Source organism: Hemitrygon akajei, chromosome 5 (assembly GCF_048418815.1).
Source record: "Hemitrygon akajei chromosome 5, sHemAka1.3, whole genome shotgun sequence".
Classification (NCBI taxonomy): domain Eukaryota; kingdom Metazoa; phylum Chordata; class Chondrichthyes; order Myliobatiformes; family Dasyatidae; genus Hemitrygon; species Hemitrygon akajei.
Genome location: NC_133128.1, coordinates 152,736,461 through 152,764,144, shown reverse-complemented (window position 1 = coordinate 152,764,144; position 27,684 = coordinate 152,736,461). Strand labels below are relative to the sequence as shown.

The following is a 27,684-nucleotide window of genomic DNA, read 5'->3' as shown; positions in this document are numbered from 1 at the left end:
AGTCATTCATACTGTTTATTGTACATTCTGTCCAAACTTCTGACCCACTGCCTGTCTTCATGCAACTAGTTTACTCTGGCAAATTCACATTCAGTGCTCTAACCTTCATCTAGCAAAAGACTTAAGCCTCCCACATTTGCATCAGAATTGTTTTATTTATTTAATGCAGGGCTTTACCAGAGCTGTGCTCCAATAAATGATCCAGTCTTCCACTGGACAGTTCTCCAGAATGCACATTACTGCATCAATATTTGACTTTATGCCACATTCCCCTTGCCCATCAGCTTGTTATTTCAGGGTTGCAGCTGCGACCTCTTATTATTGCTTAAGTAATCTCATTACAGAAGTGCAGATCCTGTTAGGTATTAATAGGAAAATAATGAAATTGCATTTAATGAGCTTTGTTTCTGGTTCACCACTTCTATTATCCCTATTTTCTGGTTCTCAATCAGGAAATCTTGCCTGATGCAAAATCTATAATAACTTAGAAGATGGCACTTGGTTACTTTGGGTGGAGATGGAGCACAACCTTTAAAAAGCTACCACAATGTTCCTTCAGCCTCTGACTCAGCTTTCCAAGGAGCACCACAAAAAAAAAACCTTCTACTTGTGGTTTTATTTCTCAATAGTGAACTTTTGTGCATTTCTCGATGAATGATGGTGACGCGCAGAGTTGGTGAGTTTGGCTTCTTTATCATTTAATGGGGTTGGTGAATGAGTTTGCTGATTTCACTGTGGAAATGAAACAGTTTCGACAAGTAAGGGCAGTGAGAAAATTATCGGTAATGTAAAATGGGTGATCTTGTTTCAATCAATATCCTGCCCATTCTTTAACTCAATTACCTTGCAACACCAGGCAGACCATGTAACTCCCAGCTGATGCCATAATGCCCATTTAGAACACCAACCAAGGTATATTTCTATTCAATATTTTATGAAGTAGAGTCATTCCACAGAAATAGGCCCTTCCACCCATGTTCATGCAGACTTCTCTACCCACCTACACCAATCCAAATCGCTCACATTAAGTCTGTATCATTCTGAGCTTCCTAGTTAGGTGTCCGTCTAAATGTCTTTTAATGTAGTGATTATATTTAAATCCATTACCTCCTCTTGACAAGTTCCAGACATCAACCAATCTCCGTGTAAAACTTGTAAAATAAGAACTTGGGAGAGTATTTTGGGAACAGATTTTCTCAGGGAAATGTACAACGGGAATGTGAAGGTTGTTTCAGTAGCACTTGAGTGGGTTTTTGAGTAAGTTCATCCCATTGAGGAGGGAAAGGATGATAGGATGAAGTGAAAGGTGGAACAAGAGGAAAAATGAAGCATACTTAAGGTTTAGGAAACAAGGATCAGAGTTTTTAAAAGTTATAAGGTAGTCAGGAAAGGAGCTTAAGAAGGGACTTAGGAAAGCTAGAAGGAAGCATGAGAAAGCCTTTGCAAATAGGATAAAGGAAAATGCCAAGACATTCTACACATATGTGAAGACTAGAGTGCAGGTGGAAGCAATCTTGGATAGAAAAGAAAATGTACATGAAGTCGAAGGAGGTAGGGGAGGTTCTTAATGAATACTTTGCGTCAGTACTCACCAGTGAGAAGAACCTTAAGGAACGTGAGGTCAGCATAGAATAGGCTTATGAACTGGAACGTGCTGAGGTTAAGAGTGTAGATTTTTTTCTGAAAAACATTAGGACAGATGAGCCCTCAGACCAAATGGGATATATCCCAGGTTGATATGGGAAGAGAGGGAAGAGATTGCTGCACCGGTGCTCCACAGGAGTTGTACAGATGATTGGAGAGTAACAAATGTTATTCCTTTGTTCAAGATTTGTAGAGCCTTACATCAGTAGTGGACAAACTAATGGAGAGGACTCTTAGAGACAAGACATATGAACATTTGGAGAAGCATAGTCTGATTAGCAATAGTCAGCATGGCTTTGTGAGGGGCAGATCATGCCACGCAAGTGTGATAGACTTCTTTGAAGAAGTGACAAAACAAAATAAAGAAGGTGTGGTGGTGGATGTGGTTTGTATGATTTTAGGAAGGTGTTTGACAAGGTTCCCCATGGTAGGCCCATTCAGACAGTCACGAAGCATGTAGATTCAAAACTGGCTTTCCCACAGAAGGCAGAGGATAGTAATAAAAGGAGTGTATTCTACCTGGAAGTTAGTGACCAGTGGTGTTCTGCAGATATTGGTTCTGGAACTCCTGCTCTTTGTGATGTTTATAAATGACTTGGATAATGAAGTAGAGGGTAGATTAGTAAATTTGTAGATGTCACAAAGGTCGGTGGTGTTGTGTATAGTTTTGAGGGTTGTCGTGGGTTACAGGATGCAGGGTTGGGCTAAGAGGTGGTAAATGGAGTTCAATCTGGAAAATGGTAATGCGGTATATTTTGAAAGGTTGAACTTGAAGGCAAAGTACTGTACAAGGTTAATGACAGGATTCTTAACAATGTGTAAGGAACAGAGGGTCTTCTGGTCCAAGTCCATAGATCCCTCGAAGTTGCCACACAAGCTGATAGGATGGTTAAGAAGGCATACGGTGTGTCAGCCTTCATTAGTCTGGGATAGTCCAAAAGCAATGTGGAAAGTTGCAGCTCTATAAATCTCCGATTAGACCACAGTTCTGCTCATCTCATTATTGGGAGGATTTAGAAGCTTTGGAGAGGGTACAGAGGAGATTTACCAGGATGTTGCCTGGATTAGAGAACATGTTTTATGAGAAAAGGTTGAGCAAGTTACTGCATGGAATGCACTACCAGAGATGGTGGTAGAGAGAGATACTGTACATTGGCAGCATTTAAGAGAACCTTAGAAATGCACATGGATAAAAGAAGAATGGAAAGCTATGTGGAAGGGAAGTGTTAGAATGATCTTGGAGTAAGTTAAAATATCAGCACAATATTGTGGGCCAAACAGCCAGTACTATTCTATGTTCTGTGTTCCTCTCAAAACCTTTTCAGAACTGTTCCTTTTCACCTTAAACTTAAACCACTTTGTTTTCAATAACCCCACCATGGGGAAAAAAAGATTCTGCCTATCTCCCCTATGTAACCCATCTAAATTTTATAAATGTTCATCTGGTCACCCCTCAACCTCCTTAGCTCCAGGGAAAAGAAAGCTAGCCTCTCCAATCTCTCCTCATAACTAGTCTTCCAATCCAGACAACATCCTGGTGATTCTGCTCTGCGTTCTCTCCAGCGTAACCATGGCAGGTTGTCCTTGTTTAGTTATCAACCTAAATAGTCCTGCTGCTGAATGAAATTCTTTCCATTTCAGTTAGCCAGAACTGACATCAGATTTACCACAAATATTTTCATTCTTTCTCCAGCACGTCCAGGACTGAGTCTGCCCAAACCACCAGCAGGCAAAAGTTTGTATTTAAGCCCCAGGTGAAGGAGGACAATCCACATCCTGTCATGGGTTTCTGAATTATACCTTACGATTTTCTTTGCCAACATATCCCCCTGGTAATGTGCAGTGTTGTTGGCTACTGGATTGAGGGAGCTAGTTCAGTGACAATTCTATTATGTTGTAACCATGACCTTTATGTTTCTAGTCATCTGTCACTTTAATTCCCAGCACATTCTGAATCCACTCTCCACCTTCTGAATGTGCAATGACTTCTGGTTAATGATCCTCCAGAGCCAACCTCTGACAGTCTTGATGAAGGGTCTCATCCTGAAATGTCAACTGCTTATTCTCTTCCATAGATGCCGCCTGACCTGCTGAGTTCCTCCAGCATCTTATGTGTGTTGTTCTGGATATCCAACCTGTAAAATCTCCTGCCTTTATTCTTTTGATGGTTTACCAAGTTCCATTTTTCATTTAATCTCTTCTCCCTGGGGATCAGCCTTTCCAGCTGTTCACCTGCCTTACTCCCTTGCATCTGCAAACTTCGCACATTTTGACTCACATTTTTTTCAAGATTTGCTGAAAGATCATTGATTTGAAATGTCATTTGAGTTTCCCGCTTAACATATACTGCCTGACTTATTATTTCCAGTATTTTCCTTATCTATTGCCTTCCTTATTGTCAGCATTGTACATAACCCATCAGACACATCACCAGTAAAGTGAAGCGTCCATGCATTAAGGGTCACAATAGCAAGATTTTCCAGTCATGTTCAGCCTTAGACCTGACGTCTCACACAGAGAATGACCTTAAGAGCTAAATCAGCACAAAGGGTTATCCCACCTGGATAGGCTCTGGGGACAGCTGAACAACGTGCTGCAAACGTTCATTGTGATGGTGCCGTGATTCCTCCTCATAGACAATATCCCTCTCAGCTTGAGGAAGGCTCAGGAAGCGTAGGATAGTGCACAGGTTTTCCCACAAGGTTCTGTTCTCTGGAGTCGGGTTTTCTTTCCAGCGGAGCAGCTCACACAACCAGCCCTGAGGCAAAAAGATGGAGGTATGAGATGAAGCCTTTGAGGGGAAAATTGTAATGTTCCACGCTTACACCAAGAGTAGTAATCTATTTCAATCTGTCAAGGCTATGAGTTAAATAATTGCTCTGCACATCACAAACTCTGGTCAGCTGTTCAAAATAGATATAAGTACTAAAGAAACAATGTTCTGGGTAGAAATTGCTTCAGAGTCTACAGGCAGTCAACTTGAGAAATTGCAGGGCACAATGAAACTAAATCAATAAATCAGTTAATTTTATTTGCGGTGCAAATAATGCTTGGTTTATCAATATTTTAACACAGATTGACCACACTCCCAAATGAATTTTCAATGATGATTTCTTTTTGACAATTTGATGCAATTACAATTTAGCAAGGTGAAAGAGAAGTGTGTTTTGTGACTGAGCCGCCTCATCTTACAATGTGACTTTAATTGAACACAAAGTGAAGATGGCCTTTTGGAGGGAGTCCAACATGGAGGTAGCCACAGAGACTACATAATAACAATATTTTATGGGCTGTTTCGAAAAGATGCAATTATCTCCCCGCCCCAAGAGTTGAGCACAAGTCATTTCTGGCTCACAGTTTAGGTTTGCTTCATCAATTATTGCATCATATAGTTTAACCATGCACCCCAAATCAAAACTATTATTAATCCAAAACATCAAAGGCTGTTATACCTTTACATGTTCTTTATTTACAACTTTACATTTCTTCATACCATTGCTTTAGTAACTCCGTTCCATGCAGTCTTGCATTGACTTGTATGGTCAGACATATATTATGCACACATTTCTCCTCCACAGGAACAGCGATATGAAATACAAGCAGTTCCCTGTTTACGACAGGATCCCGTTCCTTGGAACTGTGTGTAACCCAAACCCTTTGTAAGTCAGAAATGAACAAAACCGTGCATGCGAGAGGATCCCAGAGACAGCTGTGACGGGAGAGTGCGTAGGTGAGGGGAGAGTGGCCACCAGTTAATCTCAGTGACTCCTTGGCTGAGCAAGTGAGTCTCCTCAGCTCTCCTATCTCAGCTCAGCTCAACCTAGCCCACGACAGTTTGCGGGCTGGAGTGAAGAAGAAACTCGGCCGAAGAAGCAGCCACCAAATCCAACCCCGTCCATCCCACGGGTCTTCAAAATGCTCGTTCAAATGTACAAGATATCCATCTGTTGGGCATTCTTAATCTGGGAGGGCCTAGATTGTTAGCTATCTAAGCATTGGAAGTCTAATCTTTCCCAGCAAGTACTCAGGCTTATAAAGATTAACCTTTGATTTTAATGTGATATTTGCCTTATGAGAAATCTCCTCCCTACTTTATATGTCTATTTTTAACTGTGGTTATGATAAAGTGACTTTAAAAAATATTTGCTTACTCACTGGCAACTAATGATACCATTTTACTTAGAAACCCCCCAATTATGTTAAATATACTGCACAGAGTCTTAATAATATTTGCAATGGTCCTATCCAGTTTGAGGAGAACTCTCCTGTACTTGGGGTCTGATTTTCAAACTCCACAAAATGCATGTTGCAAATACATAATCATCACCCCAAAATTTTACTATACATTGTATGTATACCACACATCATCATCATCACCCCAAAAAATTTACAATATATTGTATGTATACTACACAGATTTCTTGGGGGGGAAAAAAGAGCAGGCCATTCATTCCTTACGACTCCTGCAGTTCGATACATCATGGCTGAAATGAGGTCAAGTCCATTAAAATGACTCTAATTCAGAATTATTTTCACTCTTTTGGAGCTGGGAATTCCAATTCACCACTCTAAGGGGATAAAGGTTCAATTTTTCCAAAATCCTGTGGCTTTATGTTAATCTTTAATCGTCTCGCTCTAATCTTAAGATTTGTGACAACTTGTCATATATTCCGTATGAGGGGAAAATCTATCTATTGGACTTTTATCTGATTTTAAGTAGAACCGATCGAATTATTCATGAAGCTACTGTAATTAAGGAATTGCAAAACAATTTTATAGCACCTGCCGTCAATATATAACTCCTTTAGCTCTAGTGATATTCAGGCGAATCTGCCCTGTGCGACTGATACATCCATCCCGAGACCCTGGATCTACCTGTGACTGTCAGAACACAGTACTTTAGCCACTGTTCAGCTGAAGTATTTTTTCCACTCCATCCTTTCAGATAAACCATATACAACTCATTAGCCTGGTTACACCTGTCTCTGGCAATTCAGAATCAGAATCAGGTTTACTATCACTTTCTACGTCGATTTGCAGCAGCAGTTCAATGTAAAGACGTAAAATATATAAATGATGCAAAAAAGAACAATGAGGGCAGGTTCTTGTCCTTTCCAGAATGTCTAATCTCTTGGTATCAAGAATTTTTTTCTTGTTTTGTATTTCTTGTGAACAAAATCAATTATCTCACTCTTTTCCACATTGGATTCCATCTGCCATAAACCCTCTCACTGATGTGATATATCTATGTCCCTTTGTAATCTACAAAAGAAAACAGTTGCCACACATCTGAAATAAAAAACACACTCACAGAAACAGAATTAATGATTCAGGCCAGTGGCCTTTAATGAGCAACTTCCTATGTAAGGCTTCTGATTTGTTTCTCTGCTGTTAGCTCCCCAGCTACGGAGAGGCATAGGACATAGTTCCCTGAAAGTGGTGAGACAGATAGACAGGGTGGTGAAGTGTTTAGCTTCATCAGTCATGGCATTGAGAACAGGAGTTGGGATGTCATACTGCAACTGTACAAATTGTTGGAGAGACCACATTACAGGAAAAATGTCATTATGCTGAAAAGGGTGTGAAAAGGATTCACAAGGCTGTTACCAGGACTGGATGGCTTAAGTTACGGTATGAGGAGAGGCTGGTTAAGCTGTAGGTCGTTTTCCTTAGGCAAAGGAGGCTGAGAGGTGAGGTTGAGGTCATGTGTACCCTTCATCCACATGAAGGGTCTCGACCAAAAGCATCGACTGTCCATTTCCCTGGCCAACTGAGTTCCTCCAGCCGCTCACTGTTAAATCTGCTCAGTTCACTATCCCGTGATACTCAGGGAGATGCAGAGGGCCTGTGAGATCTATGAAATCATGTCCAAACAATTACAGGAGAGGACAATGGTTGGGGGTGTTGGGGAATTGAAAATATTAAAGACAGTTGAATGGTAACAGAAGAACCATACACGTCATTACAGATGAGATACAGAGGCTCAGCTTGCTGACATCAGAGAACAGAATTTACAAATCCTTCTGATAGAATTCTGTGAAATTGAAGCCTAACTCATAAATGTATAACCAACAGCACAAATTTATTCCCTTTATTTCCAACTGATAAACCTTTATGACAGTTTTTCTGATGAAAATCTGTGTTGATGCACAGCCAAGCATCCGAGAAATCACATTGACAAGTTCGGCAATGACTTGACAGTGATGGGACTCATCACCCACAACGATGAGACGGCCTACAGAGAGGAGGTGGAAGAGCTCGAAACCTGGTGCCAGGCAAATACCTCTTCCGCAATGGCAACTCGACAAAAGAGATGGTTACTGACTTCAGGAGAACTCACATCGCTCTTTACATCAACGGCACAACAGTGGAAATTGAGCAGTTTCAAATTCCTGAGCGTGCACATCACGCACAACCTTTCATTGTCCCCGAACACATTATACACAATCAGGAAAGCTAATCAATGCCTCGACTTTCTAAGTAGGTTGAAGAGAGCTGGATTATGTATGTCTATACTCACATCATTCTACAGATATGCAGTTGAAAGCATCCTATCAGGCTGCATCACGGCTCGGCACGGAAGCTACACTGCGGTGGACTGGAAGACTCTACAGCTGGTAGTCAAAAGTGCCCGACGCATCCCCAGCACCAGCCTATCCGCCATCAAGGGCATATATTCAGAAAGGTGCCAGGAAAAGGCCAGAGTATCATGAAGGATCCCACCCACCCTGCTCCACCATGGACTGTTTGCCCCACTCCCGTCAATACGCAGCATATATGCCAGGACCACCAGACTCAAAAACAGTTACTTTCCCCAAGCAGTAAGGCTGCCCAACACCTACACTCACAAACCCACCCCTCCACACCCCCAAACACAACTACTTTATCATTTTTTGTCGGTCACCTTATGTACAGACACTCCTGTGCCTACAATCCATCTATGTCTATAAGCTATAGTTATTTAATATGTATTTATATTTATTGTGGGCTTCTTCGTGCTGCATTGGGTCTGGAGTAACAATTACTTAATTCTCATTTACATTTGTGTACTGAAAATGACATTAAACAACCTTGAATCTTGATTAGTTTCAGTAACATCTCTGTTAAATTTGGCAAGATTAGGAGTAAAGACCATGAGCTGGGAAGTGGGATGAGGTCCATTTTGAATGTGCAGGATCAAGTGGTCTTGCTGGGGCTTTAGTTGTCATGATTTTATGGCTCACTGCCAGCATTTGCCCTGTAGGAATTGAGGGTGATGATAATGTGAATCTGCAGAGGGAAGGATGTTGACTTCAAGCTTAGACTTCAGTTATGCTCTTGGATTTCATGAAGTTAATTCATATGATTGTAATGACTGGGATTTCAGAGCTAGTAATCAACCCTGTTGTACAATTAAAGCTTTGTCTTAACTGTCAGACCAGGTATTAGAGAATGTTATTCGGTAGTTAACAGAGAGAAAGAGAAGCAGTGAGTTGGCTAAGACAATATATATATTTTTGATAAACAAGTGCCTTTATGGAAACTATATGTAACATACACTGTACAAAGCAAATTTGAATGATAACAATATAATAATATTACTGTTCTATTTTTGGGAATTTGCCAGTTCTTTTCCAAATATGCAGGTACAAATTTTAATAGTTTTTAATTATCATCAGGCGTGATCATAATACCAAACTACATTTTAATCTTGCATATTCAAAAAAACAAGCCTAGTGAATTCTCCCAAAGAGTGTCCCGTGTAAGGAAAAGTATCACATTAGTGATGCTGTAAACATATTGCCACTTCAAAAAAATCAATCTCTGTAATTCAATTAGGAAATCAAGATAAAAAATATTCATATGATGTTTATATCCCCAAGTGAAAGATCCATCTCAATTACTACCAAGATAAAGATGGAGTTAATTCTGAAATGCTAATACGTAGCATTAAAAACTGCAGTTTAAGATGAAAAGGCTGAAATAAAAAAATTTTCAAAAATAGCAAGATAATTCAGCAGGTTGCAAATATTCACTGTAATTTTGTATAATTCCCTACTTAATGGGGAAAAAATTCCTCCTATGTAATGCCTTATGCACTGGAAACAAACTAAGAGGAGAGATGCCTTTGTCTCATGAAACACCGTCTAGTCTTCCACACATTGAAATGTTGTGGATATATCAGTTCCACAGAGGCAATGGATAATAGAAAGATGTTTACCTAAACGTGATGCAAAATGTTCAGCAGCATTCAGATTTTTCAAATAATTTGCCCAATATCTTCAATCTTTTTTTAAAAATGTATCCCCTGTTTTCTGGCAATGTATCTTCCTTTTTAGTTATAATTTATTTGTTTTGCATATAGCTTAGGAATTAGTGTTGTGATACCAGTGTGGGAATGATTACCAATGTAAATAATGTTTCTTGCACATGATAAGAATTCCTATTCTAATATGCAATCATTTCCAGTGGACAGCACAAACCATCTGCAAGTCGGAAGGAGGCAGCGAATCAAGATGCAGTGGTGGGGTGATATCCAACTTGGGCTTTGAAAACCTGATAGTAATGTTAAAGAGCAGGCAAGAAGACTTCTCTCCTATAATTGCAAATCTGGTGTACTTTCAGTATAACATTATATTACTTTGTCAAGGTTTTGAACATCTGCATGGTATAAATCACATCTCTTTGTAAAGAGGGAAGTGCAGGTAATGTACGGGAGAGGGAATACCCTCTGTCAGCCACAGTAACATCAAGCATCATGCTTGTCTTTGCTAATTATCACAGCCACAATGATCACTACAGGAAATTCATAGTGCAATCATTTTCCTCGCTCTGAAATGGGGACAACTCTTTTTCCCTTATAAGGGAGAGAGCGAGAGCCTGTGGTGTGTCAAATTACCGGGTGAACGAGTAGTCTTTGGGTTACTGCAAGTCTGTGTCTTTATTAATGCTTTGCTGCACGCTTGAGTGTTCGGTGGAGGGTGCTGATACTTTTTGCTGATGGGGGGGTTTGTTGCTTGTGCATGGGAGGGGGCTTTGGGGTTCTATCATTTAACTGTCATTCATTCTTTGGGGCACTCCTCTGTTTTCGTGGATGTTTTCGAAGAAAAAGAATTTCAGGATGTATTCTGTATATGTATGTTTCTCTGACATTAAATGTACCTGTTGAAACCTATTGAAACATCTAATAGAAAAGCAGCCGATATTAACATAAAGTCGGGTATGGCCAACATTCCCCACACTCAGAGTTTAAAGACTCTAAAGAGACGAGAGAATTACATTGTGTGGGAAATGATAGGTCATCCAAAGAATAATTTGCGTCCCCTGTTCAATGCACTTTGCAGAGCCACAGGTGGACTACAGCAGAGAAGGGTAAATTAACTTGGTTTACAATGTGGAGATCACCAAGGAAGAATAAATATGAAATAAGAAGATACAAGAAGTGTTGAGAGACCTATTACATAAATGAGCCAAATTGGACTAATCAATAAGTTTGTTTAAAAGAAATCTCAATTGTGCATTCCCCGTGAAACTTTTGTATAATTGGTTACTACTGAGGTACCCCACCCTCCCACAGTGAATTTCTCAAACAGATGGGTTCTTTGTACATGAGTGGATTGCATAGTTTATGCCCAGTGATTTAATATTGCCAGAGTTTCAAAAAAATAAGATTAAATATTTATACCAATGAAACAACTCAACACTATGTATTTGTGTTGATTAAAATCTTGCAATGAACCCTGAAATAAAAACTGAGCAAAAATTTGTCCATGATTGCTGATGCTAATTGACTTCCAAAATGGTCAATAGATCTGAACTTGGGAAGCAGAATATAGTTCTGGGCCTTATGATATTGTATAGGTTTAAGCAAAATTTCTAAACTCAATATTCTTACAGTGGAAATTAAATAACTTTAAAATGTACACTTCTATTCTTAGTAAATTATGTATGGAAAAAAGTGGCATATTTTGATAAACATTTATGTAATGTATATTTTGATTGTCACTATGTGCATCATTTCACCCCTGCCAAATTCCTCCTGCAACATACATCGAGAAAACAAGCTGTTTATGTAAAGTTGTTGCAATGTAACTCACTCACGATTAGGATAACTTTCCATGAGTATTTCTCATAATGCATTTGTTTGGAGGCATTTATGCCATTAGGAGCACAATATACTGAATAACATTGCCATGGGAATACTGATCTAATTATCCACTAACCTCTAAACCTGCTTCGCCTAAAGACATTTGCATGACATCATGGGAGATTATTTAATATTTGAGTGTTTGGGTCACACTTCAAATATCATACTGTTGTGCAAATTTCTACAGTGAACCTTAAAATGCAAGTCTGAACAAGTGGAAGAGAGTTAGTCATTTTCCACTGAATAATAGAGGCAAAAGCTTTGCCAAGAAATTAATTCCTGGTAATGATAAGTGCAACATATGGTACTGAAAATCTTTACTGAAATCCCAACAATGGAACTGAATTTTGGAGCCAGAGTGAAAACTTCTATTGCTTCTATAAAGTGTGTTTGTAGATATTTGCATTTCTATAGCACCTCACAGGATATGCTTGAAAATAATTCATGAAGAGAAAGTAATACTCTGACCTCTTACTAACCTGCAGATTAGCCTAATTGAACCTCCAATTGGTTGAGCAATGCCGTGCACTCTAGGTGCTTAAAGGGATATATCAACATATATACAGCTGTAATGTGACAAAAGATCACCATACCAGTGCAGATTTTGTTGACAAATATTCTGAATGATGCATATGGTTATTTGTCTACAAGTTGGCCATCATTAATTTGGTGAGGAAGAGGTACCCGGTGAATTGCTCACTGATAGTACAGGGTAGATACTCTGAATACTGATATAATTGTTAATGACTGCTGATCGATTTCTCCATCAGAATGTAAACTTTTGCCAGTGCAGAGTTTCATTCCTTCAAATTATAAATTGTTTAAAAAATAGCTTCAGAAATATCAAATTTTGCTTTTTTGTTACTTTTCCTTTCAGTCTCTTCTCTCTCAACTAGTTTCTTCACCTCATAGTTTCTCTTTCCATGCTGAATTTGACATGATTAATATGATACCGAATTTCCTTGATCTTATTGAAATTCTGTTTCAATTCTATCAGTTTTTTTCTCAGTACTTCACCCTTATTTTTTTTAAAAAAGCATATTTCTCTCATCACTTGCCAAGATCCCAGATGCTCTTTTGCCCTCACAGAGCCATTAAGAGCAAATATCTGCAGTAACTATTCATGAGGGTGAAGGTATGCACATATGAACTCATAGCCATTCTGCAAGATCTCTGCACTAACAAAATCTGGTCCATTGAGTGTTACATGGTCAAATATTGTGGCCTCATAAGACGACTAATCCGTCATCTTCTCACAAGCAGCACCAAAAGAAGTTACATATGATTTAAACATTTTACTTAAATGAGATCATCTGGTTATCACCTTGTTGGTGTTTGTGGGGCTTTTCTTAGACATTTGGCTGTCATGCCCCCTTACCTCACAACAAAGACTGCACTTCAAAAGTGGCCCTGAAGTACTTTGACAGAAATTAAAGGACTTGCATTTTTATACTAGCTTTCACAACCTCAGGATATCTCGAAGTTCAGTGCCCAGCTGTTGCATTATGGGATTGTGGTGTACAAGCTTTCACATTAAGTAATGTGATACTAATCGTCAAATACATTCTGAAGAGATATTTACTTAGAGATAAGTAACGCTCCTGCTTTTCTTTAAACCAATACTACTGGTTCAAAGAAAACCAATGCAGGGACCACTTCCTTAAAGAGCATGCAGGAAACCTAAGTAAAACTGATAGAGGTGGGGAGAAGGTTCAACAGTAGTGTAGTGGTTAGGGCAACTTGATGCTATTACAGTTTGGGGCACTGGAATTCAGAGTTCGATCCTGGCTTCCTCTGTAAGGAGTTTTTGTACATCTTCCCTGTGGAATGCATGTGATTTCTCCAAACGCTCTGGTTTCCTCCCACATTTTAAAGACGTATCAGGTAGGTTAATTGGTCATTGTAAATTGGTCCATGACTAGGTTCAGGTTGTCAGGACAGTGTGGCTCAGTGGGCTGAAACGGCATACTCCACGCTGTATCTTCAAATAAATAAACTATGACATCTTTTATTTTTACCTTTGTGATGTCCTGAGGATGTGGCAGAGTTTATCCATTTTTTAACTCCCTTGATAGGACTCAACTCTGATTATGACTGAGGTATCACAACTGCCTCTCAGCTTTTATTTCATCATCCGGTGACACAACTCCTTCATCTGACTGAAAACTGGGCTTACCAAAACCTGTGCCACACCGTAGTAATCATCAATCACGTTTCATAAATGGAAGGTCTTTAGCGCCTCTTTCCTTCTGGATTTAAATCGCTCTGAAAAAAAAGGCCAGAAGATTTGCTCCACCCTCCCCTCACCTCTATCAGTTTTACTTCAGATTCCTGTGTGCTTTTTGCATTATCAAGGTGCAGTGCTCACAATTCAGTATGGGCAAATGCTGTAGCACAGCGTAGCACATGGAGCCATTCTTATTGGGACTTTCGAATAGTTTGGTGCATCTAATGTCACTTTCACAAAGTTACTTCGAAGTTTTGTATTAAAGCTGAGACATAAAAGATTGGCACGTCGTACTTCAGACGGTTGTTTGGATGTGTTGATGGGACAGAGTGGATGGAAGAAGCCAAAAGTGATGGGATTGCATTTAACATTGAAAATATCATGCGACTGGACGAAACATCCCTGGATGTAAAAGGCTGTTCACCATGGCTGTAATGCAGAACTTATGAAATATCAGTACTAATCCCAGCATCAGCAGGCCCTTTATTGTTTGACTTGTTCTTGTCTCTCCCTACAGCAGAAATACAGAGATTTGATTATCTCCGCTGCAGCAGCCAAGATAGCAACACCAGCTGTTCGCATTGTGCAGCCTCATCCTCACAGCCTACATGTTAATAACCTGATCATTCCATTTTCTCCTTCAACTGCCGGCTGCAGCACGTAGGAGAGACAAAACCTTCTTCCATCTGCAGCAGCTGTAGGAACTGAACTGTGAAGCCACTGGGGATTTATAAACTAATCTGTAACACAACACTGCCTTGTTTTTACATGTACAGGCCAGATTCACACAAACCTGAACTGCTCTCTTCGAGCAAAGAAACAGGCGAAGTAACAATGCCTGCAAACAATCTAAAACCAGGAAACCGCCACAGTACTTTGTTCTGCCTTTCCTCCCATCACACCCCCACCCCCAACCCATCAGTGCCTTGCGGAGGGGTCACTCGTACTTTGAACTTTTACTTCACGTTCTCCGGCTATTAATAAAGACAGAGTGGAGAGTTTAAAAATAAATTAGTATTAAGCTAACTTTAGAAGTTCCTTTCAAGAACTGGGGATGCCAGATGTGCACCTTGTCCCACCTGAAAGAGGAAGAGGTCAGTCACAGTTGCAGCTGATGGGCAAGGTTTTCAATCAGCCCCAAGACGACACTGTGCAAGGGCTGAATCTAAACCTATGCAAAACAAATCACTTGTAATTTGCAGTGGTGGCTTCTTTTTAAAAGAATATGCTGCAGGTCTCAGTGTGCATTTTGTATCTTCTGTCAACTGATTTTAAGAAAGAAGGTATTCAATTTGTCCCCAACATGGTAGGTCCTGACCTTGGAGCTATTAGGAGGCAGATTATGTGCAAGTGTGACCATGTGTGCAGGCGTGTGTAAACAAAATTATTATCTGGCAAAAGAGGCACCAGCCAGGATTCAGATTCAATGACATCATGATAATCGAGGAATTCCCTAATGGGAAACCTAATGGCATCTTTTTGGGAAGTCTAATATTCAAGGTGAAGTAGATTCACAGTAATTAGAGGATTATTAATCCTGTTTTCCCCTAAAGTATTTGCATGACTGATCAGATTAAAGGATCTACATTTCAACAACATGCCCTTCCCAAAAGAGCTGGTGAAATTTGTGACAAAGCACAGACTCTGACATATTGAGCTGTGTGTATCCAGCTGGTGTTCTAATCACCTGTATTAATTTACTGATCTGCTTTATTTTTTCATTTTCAAAAATAATTAAAAATGCTTTGCAGGCAGAGCATTCCTGAATAAGACGATGCTCTTGGAACCAGAGGCGGGCTGCGCAGCCGAGAACTCGCCCACTACAGTACAAGACAGCAGCTCCTCTGCGAACGGGACGGAGTTCGAACTCCTGAGGGCTCTGGGCCCAAGTGCAATATGCAGATCTTCAGTGTGAAACAAAGAGTGGCATATTTAATGGATTTGGATGAATTACTCTGTTTACTCTATGGGGTGTTCTGAATAAGCACCCAGTGCTGTGGATGGTGTTACTGGGTGGCTCATGTGGAACAGAATAATGGCATTTCACACCTGTGATTGAATGTTTTGCCTGCTTTTACTGGTGTGAAATACTTCTCTTAGTCATGTGAAATGATCACTCATGCTCAGAAAACAAAACCAAGCAAAATACATAAGCATTATTACAACTAAGAGGTCTGCATAAGTTACCCATTTGTAGAACTGAAATTCTTTTAATGTGGGAATTTCACTGGATGAAGCAGTGAATCTGCATTCAACAACAACAAGGATTTGCCATTATATATTACCTTTGTAAAAAGAGGCCAATGTTCACACACACACATATAGTATAGACCTTTTATGGTCTCAGATATCCCAAAGCATCTTGCAGAATATACAAAAATCTTGAGGCTTGGGCAATTTTCACACAGCAGGTTCCCAAAGAAAGGCACGAGGTAACAACCAAAAAAATGTTTCAGTGGTTGAAGAGCACTCAGAAGAATGCCTTCCTTTTGGAATACTACAAACAACAGAATCACACTAGGAAGACTGACAGGACACAGATTACTGAGTGTCTCGTCAACACTTCCAACAGTCATGACCTTCCCTCAGTATAACCAGCAAACTGCAGGGCTGAGATTCAAGCACCCAACTTTCTGACTCAAGGAGTTACAGTATGATAATGAAGCTACCCTGAGGAGTTTGACAAGAGTGAATTTGACCTTGGGCCAAAGGAGGAAGTAGGAAAACTGATTTAGTCAAAATGGTGGCTTTTAAGGTGAGCTACAAAAAAAATGGGTGGGAGGGGCAGTAGAGACGTTTGTAAGGATAACTTTAGCGCTTACAGCCCAAATAATAAAGGCTATATCTGGTACGTACAGTAGATTATCAAATACCTTGACAGTGGCAAGTAGAATGCTATATCACAGCTCCAGTGCCACGTGTTGAACCCTGACCTTGTGTGATTTATTTATTCAGAAATACAGCGTGGAAAAGGTCCTCTCAGTACTTCAAGCCATACTGCTCAGCAAACCCCTGATAACCCTGATTTAACCCCAGCCCAATCTTGGGACAAATTACAATGACCAATTGATTTACCCAGTACATCTTTGGACTGTGGGAGGAAACTGGAGCTCCCGGGGAAAATCCACACGTTCCTCGAGAGGATGTACAGATACTCCTTACAGAGGATGCCGGGATTGAACTCTGAACTCCAGCGTCCTGAGCTGTAACAGAGTCATGCTAACCACTACACTACTGTGGCACCCGGCCACGCCTGCGCATTCTCCCTGTGACCACCAGGGTTTCTTCTGAATGCTCTGGTTTCCTCCTACATCCCAAAAGACATGGGGCTCTGTAAACTGCTCCTGGTGTGTTTGGATCAGACCTAAATTGATGGGACTGTGAGTAAAGAAAAATTCAGATCAAAGTTGTATTGATGTAAACGGGCACAACATCACCAGATTATAAGATAAAATACGTTGAGTTTTATTCGTCACATATACATTGAAATAGTGATTTGTTGTTTACATCAAAGCAAATCAGCGAGGATTGAGCTTCCAGTGCCAACATAGCAAGCCCAGAACTCACTGACCATAATCGTATGCCTTTGGAGTGTGGGAGGAAACCAGAGCACCCAGAGGAAACCCATGCACTCATGGGCCAAATGTATAAATTCCTTACAGACTGCAGTGAGAATCAAACCCCGACCCTACAGCTAGGGCAGTAAAGAGATGTGCTATTCTCTATTGAGTGCAGACAAAGTGATTCAAATGGGTCTGCTTCCATGCTGTATCTGTCTTTGACCCTGTGCACGGTTCCCTGGGCTAAAGTAAAGCCAAATTGGGGAACGGTCTGAAGTGGTGAAAATAAGGAAGATGAAGACAAGTAGGAGTTTGAGTGGAGGAAAGACATTTATAAATTACTAGCCAATGATTGTAGGCCAACAAATACACTGTTGATGATCGATGGACTGGATAGATGTGGGACAGAACATGGAAAGTAAGGGTGGATGGTTATAACTTTATGGTGGTTGATGTGAGTTGGGAGAACTTTGAAATGGTCAAGTGGGAGAGACCAAAGAATGGATGAGTATTTCAGACAATGGCTGTGTTCTTTCCAATACTTGATAGGTAACCCTTCCCAAACTACCTACTGAACAAGCAGAGTAAAGGCACTGAGAGAACGGTGCAGTCAAAAATGCTGACATGTGGAAATCTGGTACTTGGGTGACCTTACTGAGGGACAGCATGAGGCATAATATGTCAGAGGGGCTATTGTCTTGGTTTTGCTGTATGAGTGAGAAGAGAATCTACAGCTGACTATGACTTGGAGGGCAAGAGTGAAAGCAATCTAGGGTAGTCACAATTAACTAGACAACGGATGAGTGGTACTGGAGTGGGAGGATGTAGTCAAGCATCCTACAACATAGATTAGAACAAAGAATAGTACAACAAAGGGACAGGCCCATGATGTTGGTCAAATAATTAAGCTAATGGATGCCTAACTAAACTCATTCCTTCTGCCTGCACATGGTCCATATCCCTCCAATCTCTACATATTCACATGCATATGTGAATATACAGAGAATATAAGAAACTTTAACATGCCTCTATCATATCTACCACCACCTCCACTCCTGCCAGTGTATTCCTAACACCCACCACTCTTGTTAAAAAATTCCCTACAAACCTTTGAATTTTCTTCCTCTCACCTTAAAAGCACTTTCTCTACAATAAGACATATTGACCCTGAGAGAGACAAAAAAAGATACTGGCTGTCTACTCTATCTTTGTCGCTCGTACTTCTAACAGGTCTCTTCTCAGCCCCCGCCACTGCAGAGAAGACAACCCAAATTTGCCTAGGTCAAAAAGAATGAAGATGGATAATACACCTCACTTGCAGTCACTACTATGGCATTTATAGCTTGCCATTTATTGGTGCAAAGATTACAAGCCTTAATAAGAGAGGGAGGTCAAATAAGGGAGTTGCATCAACATGAATTTGGAAAGGATTCAGTGGCTGATGATAAAGCCGTGGTTTGAAAGGAGTAAGGGATCTGCCTGGCCATTTTCTGTTGGGGTTTTGTCAAGGTTTTAAAGATATCAAAGGAAAAGAGACCTTTTACAAAAGTCCAAAGAAGGACGGAAGGGAATAGATTACCCGAAGTTTAGGGGAAATAGGATCCATAGAATGAGAGTTATATGAGTTCATCTTCACTCTAAAACATAAGGTTAGAAGGTCACGAGTTCTGGGCTGGGACATGGCTAGGATGTTGAGTGGAAAGTCATTCAAATATCCTGCTGACACATGGGCATCATCAGTGTGAATGGAGTTCTGGGCTGGGGCATAGACCATTTTAACTCTCCGGCCTCATTACAAGTTGGCAGAGCCACCTTCTACCCAATGCCAGAAGTGAAAAGCACCAATAATCAAATGGAACTGCCCCCTGGAATAAAAACCAGGGCTTAGAAGGAGTTCCCTATGTTACTCATTCAAGATAAAACCAAGGCTGGGGAAACAACATCACCTTGTAGGTCCCAGCAGCCCTTCATGATCCAAAAGGGGGTTTCATTAAGATCTAGCAAAAAATAGGTAAGGTGTGTGGGTTCTTTGGTAACACAGCAAGCACGCGCCATCATCAGATTTGATCTCACGAGTGCCTCTTGATGTCCTGAGATAAAATTGCACTGCTGAACCAATATTTTTGAAATGTAAAGACACCCTGTGAGTGAATAGAGGGGAGCTGTGAGTTACAATGGCTGGCTACAGGAAAGCAAGGCAAAGCATCTGCTCCTACACGGCCTGCACCCCATTCCCCACTCTCGGCTGGCCATTTGAACACAATATCCCCACTCAACTTACAGGGCAGCATGGAATATTAGAAAACAGGGAAATCCATTCTGATTTAATACAAGTGCCACTGTTCATTTTAGATAATTACCATAGCAAATCTACAGCCACTTTAATTACTGTTTTTCTTCTACCATGCTATTTTCTTCAAACGTTTGCTTTCTTCTAAATGTTAGGATGCAACCCTGCCAGAAGTGAGTTGCAAGACGATGATGACTGATTTTGCAGATTACTCAGAACAAAGACTGGTTTGTTCTGAGGTGAACATTATCTGATTGGTCTCACTCAATATCTGAGAAAGGTGATTAAAGGCACCAGACACAAGGTAATGATACAAATACAAACCCCAATAAATTACTGCTTGTATTGTTACTCAACTAACTACGCATTGACTACAGTCTGACGACTACACAAGCCTCCCTGACTTGGTCTTAGGTGGAAACGGGCAAGGCAAGGTAGGTTTAGGTTTCAGTTTTTCCTGTTATTTGAGGAAAGGAGAAGTATGAGTGTGAGGGCAGCTTGTTGTTCTCGGTGTCGGATGTGGGAGGTCCTGGAGTCTCCTAGCCTCCTGGACATCCACATCTGCGCCGCGTGCACCGAGCTGTAGCTCCTAAGGGACAGTGTTAGGGAACTGGAGCTGCAGCTCGATGACCTTCGTCTGGTCAGGGAGAGTGAGGAGTTGATAGAGAGGAGTTACAGACAGGTGGTCACACCAGGGCCACGGGAGGCAGACAGGTGGGTCACGGTTAGGAGGGGGAAGGGGAAGAGTCAGGTACTAGAGAGTACCCCAGTGGCTGTACCCCTTGACAATAAGTACTCCTGTTTGAGTGCTGTTGGGGGGGACAGCCTACCTGGGGGAAGCAACAGTGGCCGTGCCTCCGGTATAGAGTCCGGCCCTGCAGCTCAGAAGGGGAGGGAAAGGAAGAGGAAGGCAATTGTAATAGGGGACTCGATAGTTAGGGGGTCAGATAGGCGATTCTGTGGACGCGATCAGAAGACCTGGATGGTAGCTTGCTTCCCTGATGCCAGGGTCCAGGATGTTTCTGATCACGTCCAAGATATCCTGAAGTGGGAAGGTGAGGAGCCAGAGGTCGTGGTACATATAGGTACCAATAACATAGGTAGGAAAAGGGAAGAGGTCCTGGAAGGAGAATATAGGGAGTTGAGAAGAAGGACCACAAAGGTAGTAATCTCGGGATTACTGCCTGTGCCACGCGACAGTGAGAGTAGGAATGGAATGAGGTGGAGGATAAATGCATGGCTGAGGGATTGGATCAGGGGTCAGGGATTCAAGTTTCTGGATCATTGGGACCTCTTTTGGGGCAGGTGTGACCTGTACAAAAAGGACGGGTTACACTTGAATCCTAGGGGGACCAATATCCTGGCAGGGAGATTTGCTAAGGCTACTGGGGAGACTTTAAACTAGAGTGGTTGGGGGGTGAGAATCAATTTGAAGAGACTAGGGGAGAGGAGGTTAGTTCACAAATAGAGAAAGCTAGTAGACAGTGTGTGAGGGAGGATAGGCAGATGATAGAGAAGGGGAGCGCTCAGACCGAAGATGTAGGGGAGAAGGAAGAAAAAGATAATGAAGTTGTTTGCACCGTTAGGGATAAACAGAGAGTAAGAGGTGGAGATGCATTGATTTTAATGCTAGTAGCGTTGTAAGAAAGGTGGATGAGCTTAGAGCATGGATTGATACCTGGAAATATGATGGTGTAGCTATTAGTGAAACATGGTTGCAGGAGGGGTGTGATTGGCAACTAAATATTCCTGGATTTCATTGCTTCAGGTGTGATAGAATCGGAGGGGCAAGAGGAGGAGGTGTTGCATTGCTTGTCTGAGAAAATATTATAGCGGTGCTTTGGCAGGATAGATTAGAGAGCTCATCTAGGGAGAATATTTGGGTGGAATTGAGGAATGGGAAAGGTGTAGTAACACTTATAGGAGTGTATTATAGACCACCTAATGGGGAGCAAAAATTGGAGGAGCAAATTTGTAAGGAGATAGCAGATATTTGTAGTAAGCACAAGGTTGTGATTGTGGGAGATTTTAATTTTCCACACATAGACTGGGAAGCTCATTCTGTAAACTGGCTGGATGGTTTGGAGTTTGTAAAATGTGTGCAGGATTGGTTTTTGCAGCAATACGTAGAGGTACCAACTAGAGAAGGGGCAGTGTTGGATCTCCTGTTAGGGAATGAGATAGGTCAGGTGACGGACATATGTGTTGGGGAGAACTTCGGGTCCAGTGATCACAATACCATTAGTTTCAATATAATTATGGAGAAGGATAGGACTGGACCCAGGGTTGAGATTTTTGATTGGGGAAAGGCTAACTTTGAGGAGATGCGAAAGGACTTAGGAGTGCATTGGGACAATTTGTTTTATAGGAAGGATGTAATAGAGAAATGGAGGTAATTTAAAGGTGAAATTTTGAGGGTACAGAATCTTTATGTTCCTGTTAGGTTGAAAGGAAAGGTTAAAAGTTTGAGAGAGCCATGGTTTTCAAGGGATATTGGAAACTTGGTTCAGAAAAAGAGGGAGATCTATAATAAATATAGGCAGCATGGGGTAAATGAGGTGCTCGAGGAATATAAAGAATGTAAGAAGAATCTTAAGAAAGAAATTAGAAAAGCTAGAAGAAGATATGAGATTCCTTTGGCAAGTAAGGTGAAAATAAATCCAAAGGGTTTCCACAGTTATATTAATAGCAAAAGGATAGTGAGAGATAAAACTGGTCCCTTAGAGAATCAGAGTGGACAGCTATGTGTGGAGCCGAAAGAGATGGGGGAGATTTTGAACAATTTCTTTTCTTCGGTATTCACTAAGGAGAAGGATATTGAATTGTGTAAGGTAAGGGAAACAAGTAGGGAAGTTATGGAAACTATGACAATTAAAGAGGAGGAAGTATTGGCACTTTTAAGGAATATAAAAGTGGATAAATCTCCAGGTCCTGACAGGATATTCCCTAGGACCTTGAGGGAAGTAGGTGTAGAAATAGCAGGGGCTCTGACAGAAATATTTCAGATGTCATTAGAAACGGGGATGGCGCTGGAGGATTGGCGTATTGCTCATGTGGTTCCATTGTTTAAAAACGGTTCTAAGAGTAAACCTAGCAATTATAGGCCTGTTAGTTTGACGTCAATGGTGGGTAAATTAAGGGAAAGTATTCTTAGAGATGGTATATATAATTATCTGGATAGACAGGGTCTGATTAGGAATAGTCAGCATAGATTTGTGTGTGGAAGGTCATGTTTGACAAATCTTATTGAATTTTTTGAAGAAGTTACGAGGAAAGTTGACGAGGGTAAAGCAGTGGATGTTGTCTATATGGACTTCAGTAAGGCCTTTGACAAGGTTCCGCACGGAAGGTTACTTAGGAAGGTTCAATCGTTAGGTATTAATATTGAAGTTATTAAAATGGATTCAACAGTGGCTGGATGGGAGATGCCAGAGAGTAGTGGTGGATAACTGTTTGGCAGGTTGAAGGTCGGTGACTAGTGGTGTGCCTCAGGGATCTGTATTGGGTCCAATGTTGTTTGTCATATACATTAATGATCTGGATGATGGGGTGGTAAATTGGATTAGTAAGTATGCAGATGATACTAAGGTAGATGGCGTTGTGGATAATGAAGTAGGTTTTCAAAGCTCGCAGAGAGATTTAGGCCAGTTAGAAGAGTGGGCTGAACGATGGCAGATGGAGTTTAATGCTGATAAGTGTGAGGTGCTATATTTTGGTAGGAATAATCCAAATAGGACATACATGGTAAATGGTAGGGCATTGAAGAATGCAGTAGAACAGAGTGATCTAGGAATAATGGTGCATAGTTCCCTGAAGGTGGAATCTCATGTGGATAGGGTGGTGAAGAAACTTTTGGTATGCTGGCCTTTATAAATCAGAGCATTGAGTATAGGAGTTGGGATGTAATGTTAAAATTGTACAAGGCATTGGTAAGGCCGAATTTGGAGTATTGTGTACAGTTCTGGTCATCAAATTATAGGAAAATTATCAACAAAATAGAGAGAGTACAGAGAAGATTTACTAGAATGTTACCTGGGTTTCAGCACCTAAGTTACAGGGAAAGGCTGAACAAGTTAGGTCTTTATTCTTTGAAGTGTAGAAGGTTGAGGGGGGACTTGATAGAGGTATTTAAAGTAATGAAGGGGATTGATCGAGTTGACATGGATAGGCTTTTTCCATTGAGAGTAGGGGAGATTCAAACAAGAGGACATGATTTGAGAGTTAAGGGGCAAAAGTTTAAGGGTAACACGAGGGGGAATTTCTTTACTCAGAGAGTGGTAGCTGTGTGGAATGAGCTTCCAGTAGAAGTGGTAGAGGCAGGTTCGGTATTGTCATTTAAAGTAAAATTGGATAGGTATATGGACAGGAAAGGAATGGAGGGTTATGGGCTGAGTGCGGGTCAGTGGGACCAGGTGAGAGTAAACATTCGGCACGAACTAGAAGGGCCGAGATGGCCTGTTTCCGTGCTGTAATTGTTATATGGTTATAAGGCATGATGAAATAGTAAGACCAATCTGGTGGCTAAAGGTTTCTTGTTGATATAACATTTGATAAGCAAATACCCTTGCAATACTCACTATAATTAATGGAGTGCATTTGTTTTGTATCTGTTCACAATACCGATCAATGATAGTGAAAGTTTTGCCTTCTGCCTGGAAAAATCTAAGATTGTCCTAACTAAGCAACAAGAGTCAACAATGGATTCCATTTCCAGGGCATTTTCTATCTTATGCATCCATTTTGTAATGTTCAATTTTGCAGTGTAGTGTTGACTAAGTAGGGAGCTTCCTGAGTCTTTGTTCACCTACAATCCTCACTGCATAGTTCAATCTTTGGAGAGGGGCTCCAAGCCTGAATCCAATCAGATAAAAACCCCCTTAACAAATTATGAAAAGCTAGTAAAGTAAATCTCAGAATCAGAATCAAGTTTATTCACGGCATGTGTCGTGAAATGTGTTAACTTAGCAGCAATTCAATGCAATGCATAATATAGAAGAAAAAAATCATAAATAAGCACTTACAGTAGATATATATATTGAATAGATTTAAAATTGTGCAAAAAACAGAAGTAATATATATTTAAAAAGTGAGGTAGTGTTCACGGGTTCAATGTCCAATGACCAGATTTAGGTGAAGCTGTAGTGCCGTACTAAGTTGCCCTATTACTTTGTTTCTACTTGTTCATACTATTTGCTGAATTGATGAAGTTTACCATTTCCACTTTGAAAACTGTGTACGTTGTTCACACAGTTATGTTGGCCTGGGTGGATGTTATGTTTGCATGTAGTTGCCAGAGCTAGACAGGGCATGAACCATCTCATCCATTAACTTCCAGAACCAATGAGACTGGTGATTTGCTGAGAAATACACCACTGAGCTGCAGTGAGTGTCAGGATCCCTCAGGATACCTCTCAATCAAGTTCCCCTTCACTCTTCCGAACACTAATGAATATAAGCCCAGCTTGTCCAGCCCCTCTTCCTGACACAACCCAACCATTATGTATCATCCAGTAAACCTTCTCCACACCTTCTCTTAGCTGCTTCCATTGCATCTATACTTTGGCTTCCAATTTTGTTTTACACTCCTCTTAATACCTCTGACAAACCAGGGCTTGGAAATGAGGTATGGTTCGAAATGAACCTTCCCAATGGGATGCAACACTATAACACTCCTATACAAGTTGCACCCCTGTTTTTATATATATATATATATATATATATATATATATATATATATATATATATATATATATATATATATATATATCTATACACACACACACACACACACACACACACACACACACACACACACACACACACACACACACACACACACACACACACACACACACACACACACACACACACACACACACACACACACACACACACACACACACACACACACACACACACACACCTCCCCCATCCAATTCACGATTCTCCAGACTCACGCCATGTCCAATTAGCAGTTTGCAGCCTACACCCAGTCCAATCCACATCATACCTGGTTTCCAACACATGAGAGCCACACACAATCTGGCTCTCACTACATTCCATAAAGACCAAGTCATTTACACTATGTCTGATGTACGGTCTAGTCCTGTTTACATACGCTGTTCAATTTACAATGTGCAAGTTACATCATGTCTGAGTTAAATCTTACCATGTGACAAACTTATGTCATTTAATTTCAACTCCACCTGACATATATATTCTTCAATCCACTTCTACTTTCTCACAACTTACACCCTCTGACTGTTTATTCCTTTCCATAGATGCTGCCTGGCCTGCTGAGTTCCTGCAGCATTTTCTGTGTGTTGCCTTGGATTTCCAGAATCTGCACAATATCTTGTTTGCGTCACTGATTTAAATCATGCGTTACATGCTATGCTATTCAAATGTCACGGTCTGACTGGCACCTCACAAATCTATCCTTAAAGTGTATGCCCAGGGTTGAGGAGTCAGTGAATTCAGTCAGGGGTCTGGCTCTAGATAACAGTGGCAATACTCAAAATAATTCCTTCATGATTCCTTGGATATCCCTCAAGCATAACAGTGTGCCTATTAAGGTCATCTGGTGGATAGAGATCTGTTGTAGATCCAGTGGCGATTCTAGCAGAGAAGACATACAGCCAATATGATGCAAAGTTAAGGACCAAAAGTGAAATCTCTAAGGCTAAGTGGCATGGTTTCACGGTTAAATACCTTTGTTTCATATGCAAATGAGGAATCCGTAGGCTGAAAGATTTTACGGTCTCCTTCAGACACCGTCTGCTCATCCGTGTTAATTCTACAGTTTGCAAGGTTGGCAACCTGTGCCGATGGACGTGGGAGCACACTGCTGTTGGCCTGTCACTCGTACAGGTCATGCTATGGGTGACGTGTCTGGTGGATTTTCACCTCCACCTACCCCTTCCTTTCACTGTAGTTCAGCCAGGGTCGGGAACTGGTGTTAATGTTTCCCACAACTTGACAGAAGTGGAAATAGTTATGAGCAGCCCTTTCTGCACTATTAGTATTGGTAGTGGTGTACACACTAATCCTGGAAAACCTTAAGCTGGCATTGAAGACACTAAGCACCGTGATCAACAGTCACTAGACAGTGCACCCTGATTCCTTCCCAATCCTGGTGGGGACCTTCAACTGGGTCTGATTGAAGAAGTTTCTAACAAACTATCACCAAGATGTCAGCTGTGGAGCCAGAGAAGCCAACACACTTAATCACAGTTACACCACCATCAAGAATGCTTACTGTGCCATCTCATGCCCACACTGACACTTTGGCAAATCTGCTCACATGGCTGTACTTCTACTCCCAGCATACAGGCAAAGACTGAGGACCACAGCACCAATGGTAACTATCGCAAAAGTATGGTCAGGGGAAGCAGGCGACTGCTTTAAGTCAGTGGACTAGACCAAATTCAGGGATTCACCTTCAGATCTGAATGAATATGCCTCAGCTGTCATTGACTTCACTGAGACCTGCATGAATGAATGTGTGTCTTTGAAAACATACTGAGTTCTCCCAAACCAGAAGCCTCACATGAACCAGGCCTGCAGTCTGCTGAAGGCTGGAACTATGGCGGTCAAGACTGGTGATCCAGAATCCTACGAGAAGTCCAGGTATGCTTCTGCAAGTCCCAACAGTATCTGGCGATATTATCTCTGACTTGGAAGCCAATGTGAGAACATCCTTCAAGAGGGTGAACCCTCACAAGGCATCAGGCCCCAATGGTGTACTTGGCCAGGTTCTGAAAACTAATGCAGACCAACTGGCAGGAATGTTCAAGAACATTTTCAACCTCTCACTGCTAAGGTCTGAGGTTCCTAC

The 27,684-nt window shown here is 41.1% G+C and overlaps 1 protein-coding gene across 11 annotated transcripts in view; it reads right to left on the bottom strand.

The window, feature by feature from the left end:
- Positions 1–27,684, bottom strand: part of satb2 (SATB homeobox 2) — a 242,449-nt gene that overhangs the window by 98,026 nt on the left and 116,739 nt on the right. For all 11 annotated transcript variants that reach the window (XM_073046915.1, XM_073046910.1, XM_073046920.1 and 8 more), the window contains one exon: positions 4,205–4,402. In XM_073046915.1, coding sequence (XP_072903016.1) covers positions 4,205–4,402 — 198 coding nt within the window. The remainder of the gene's footprint in view (positions 1–4,204; positions 4,403–27,684) is intronic.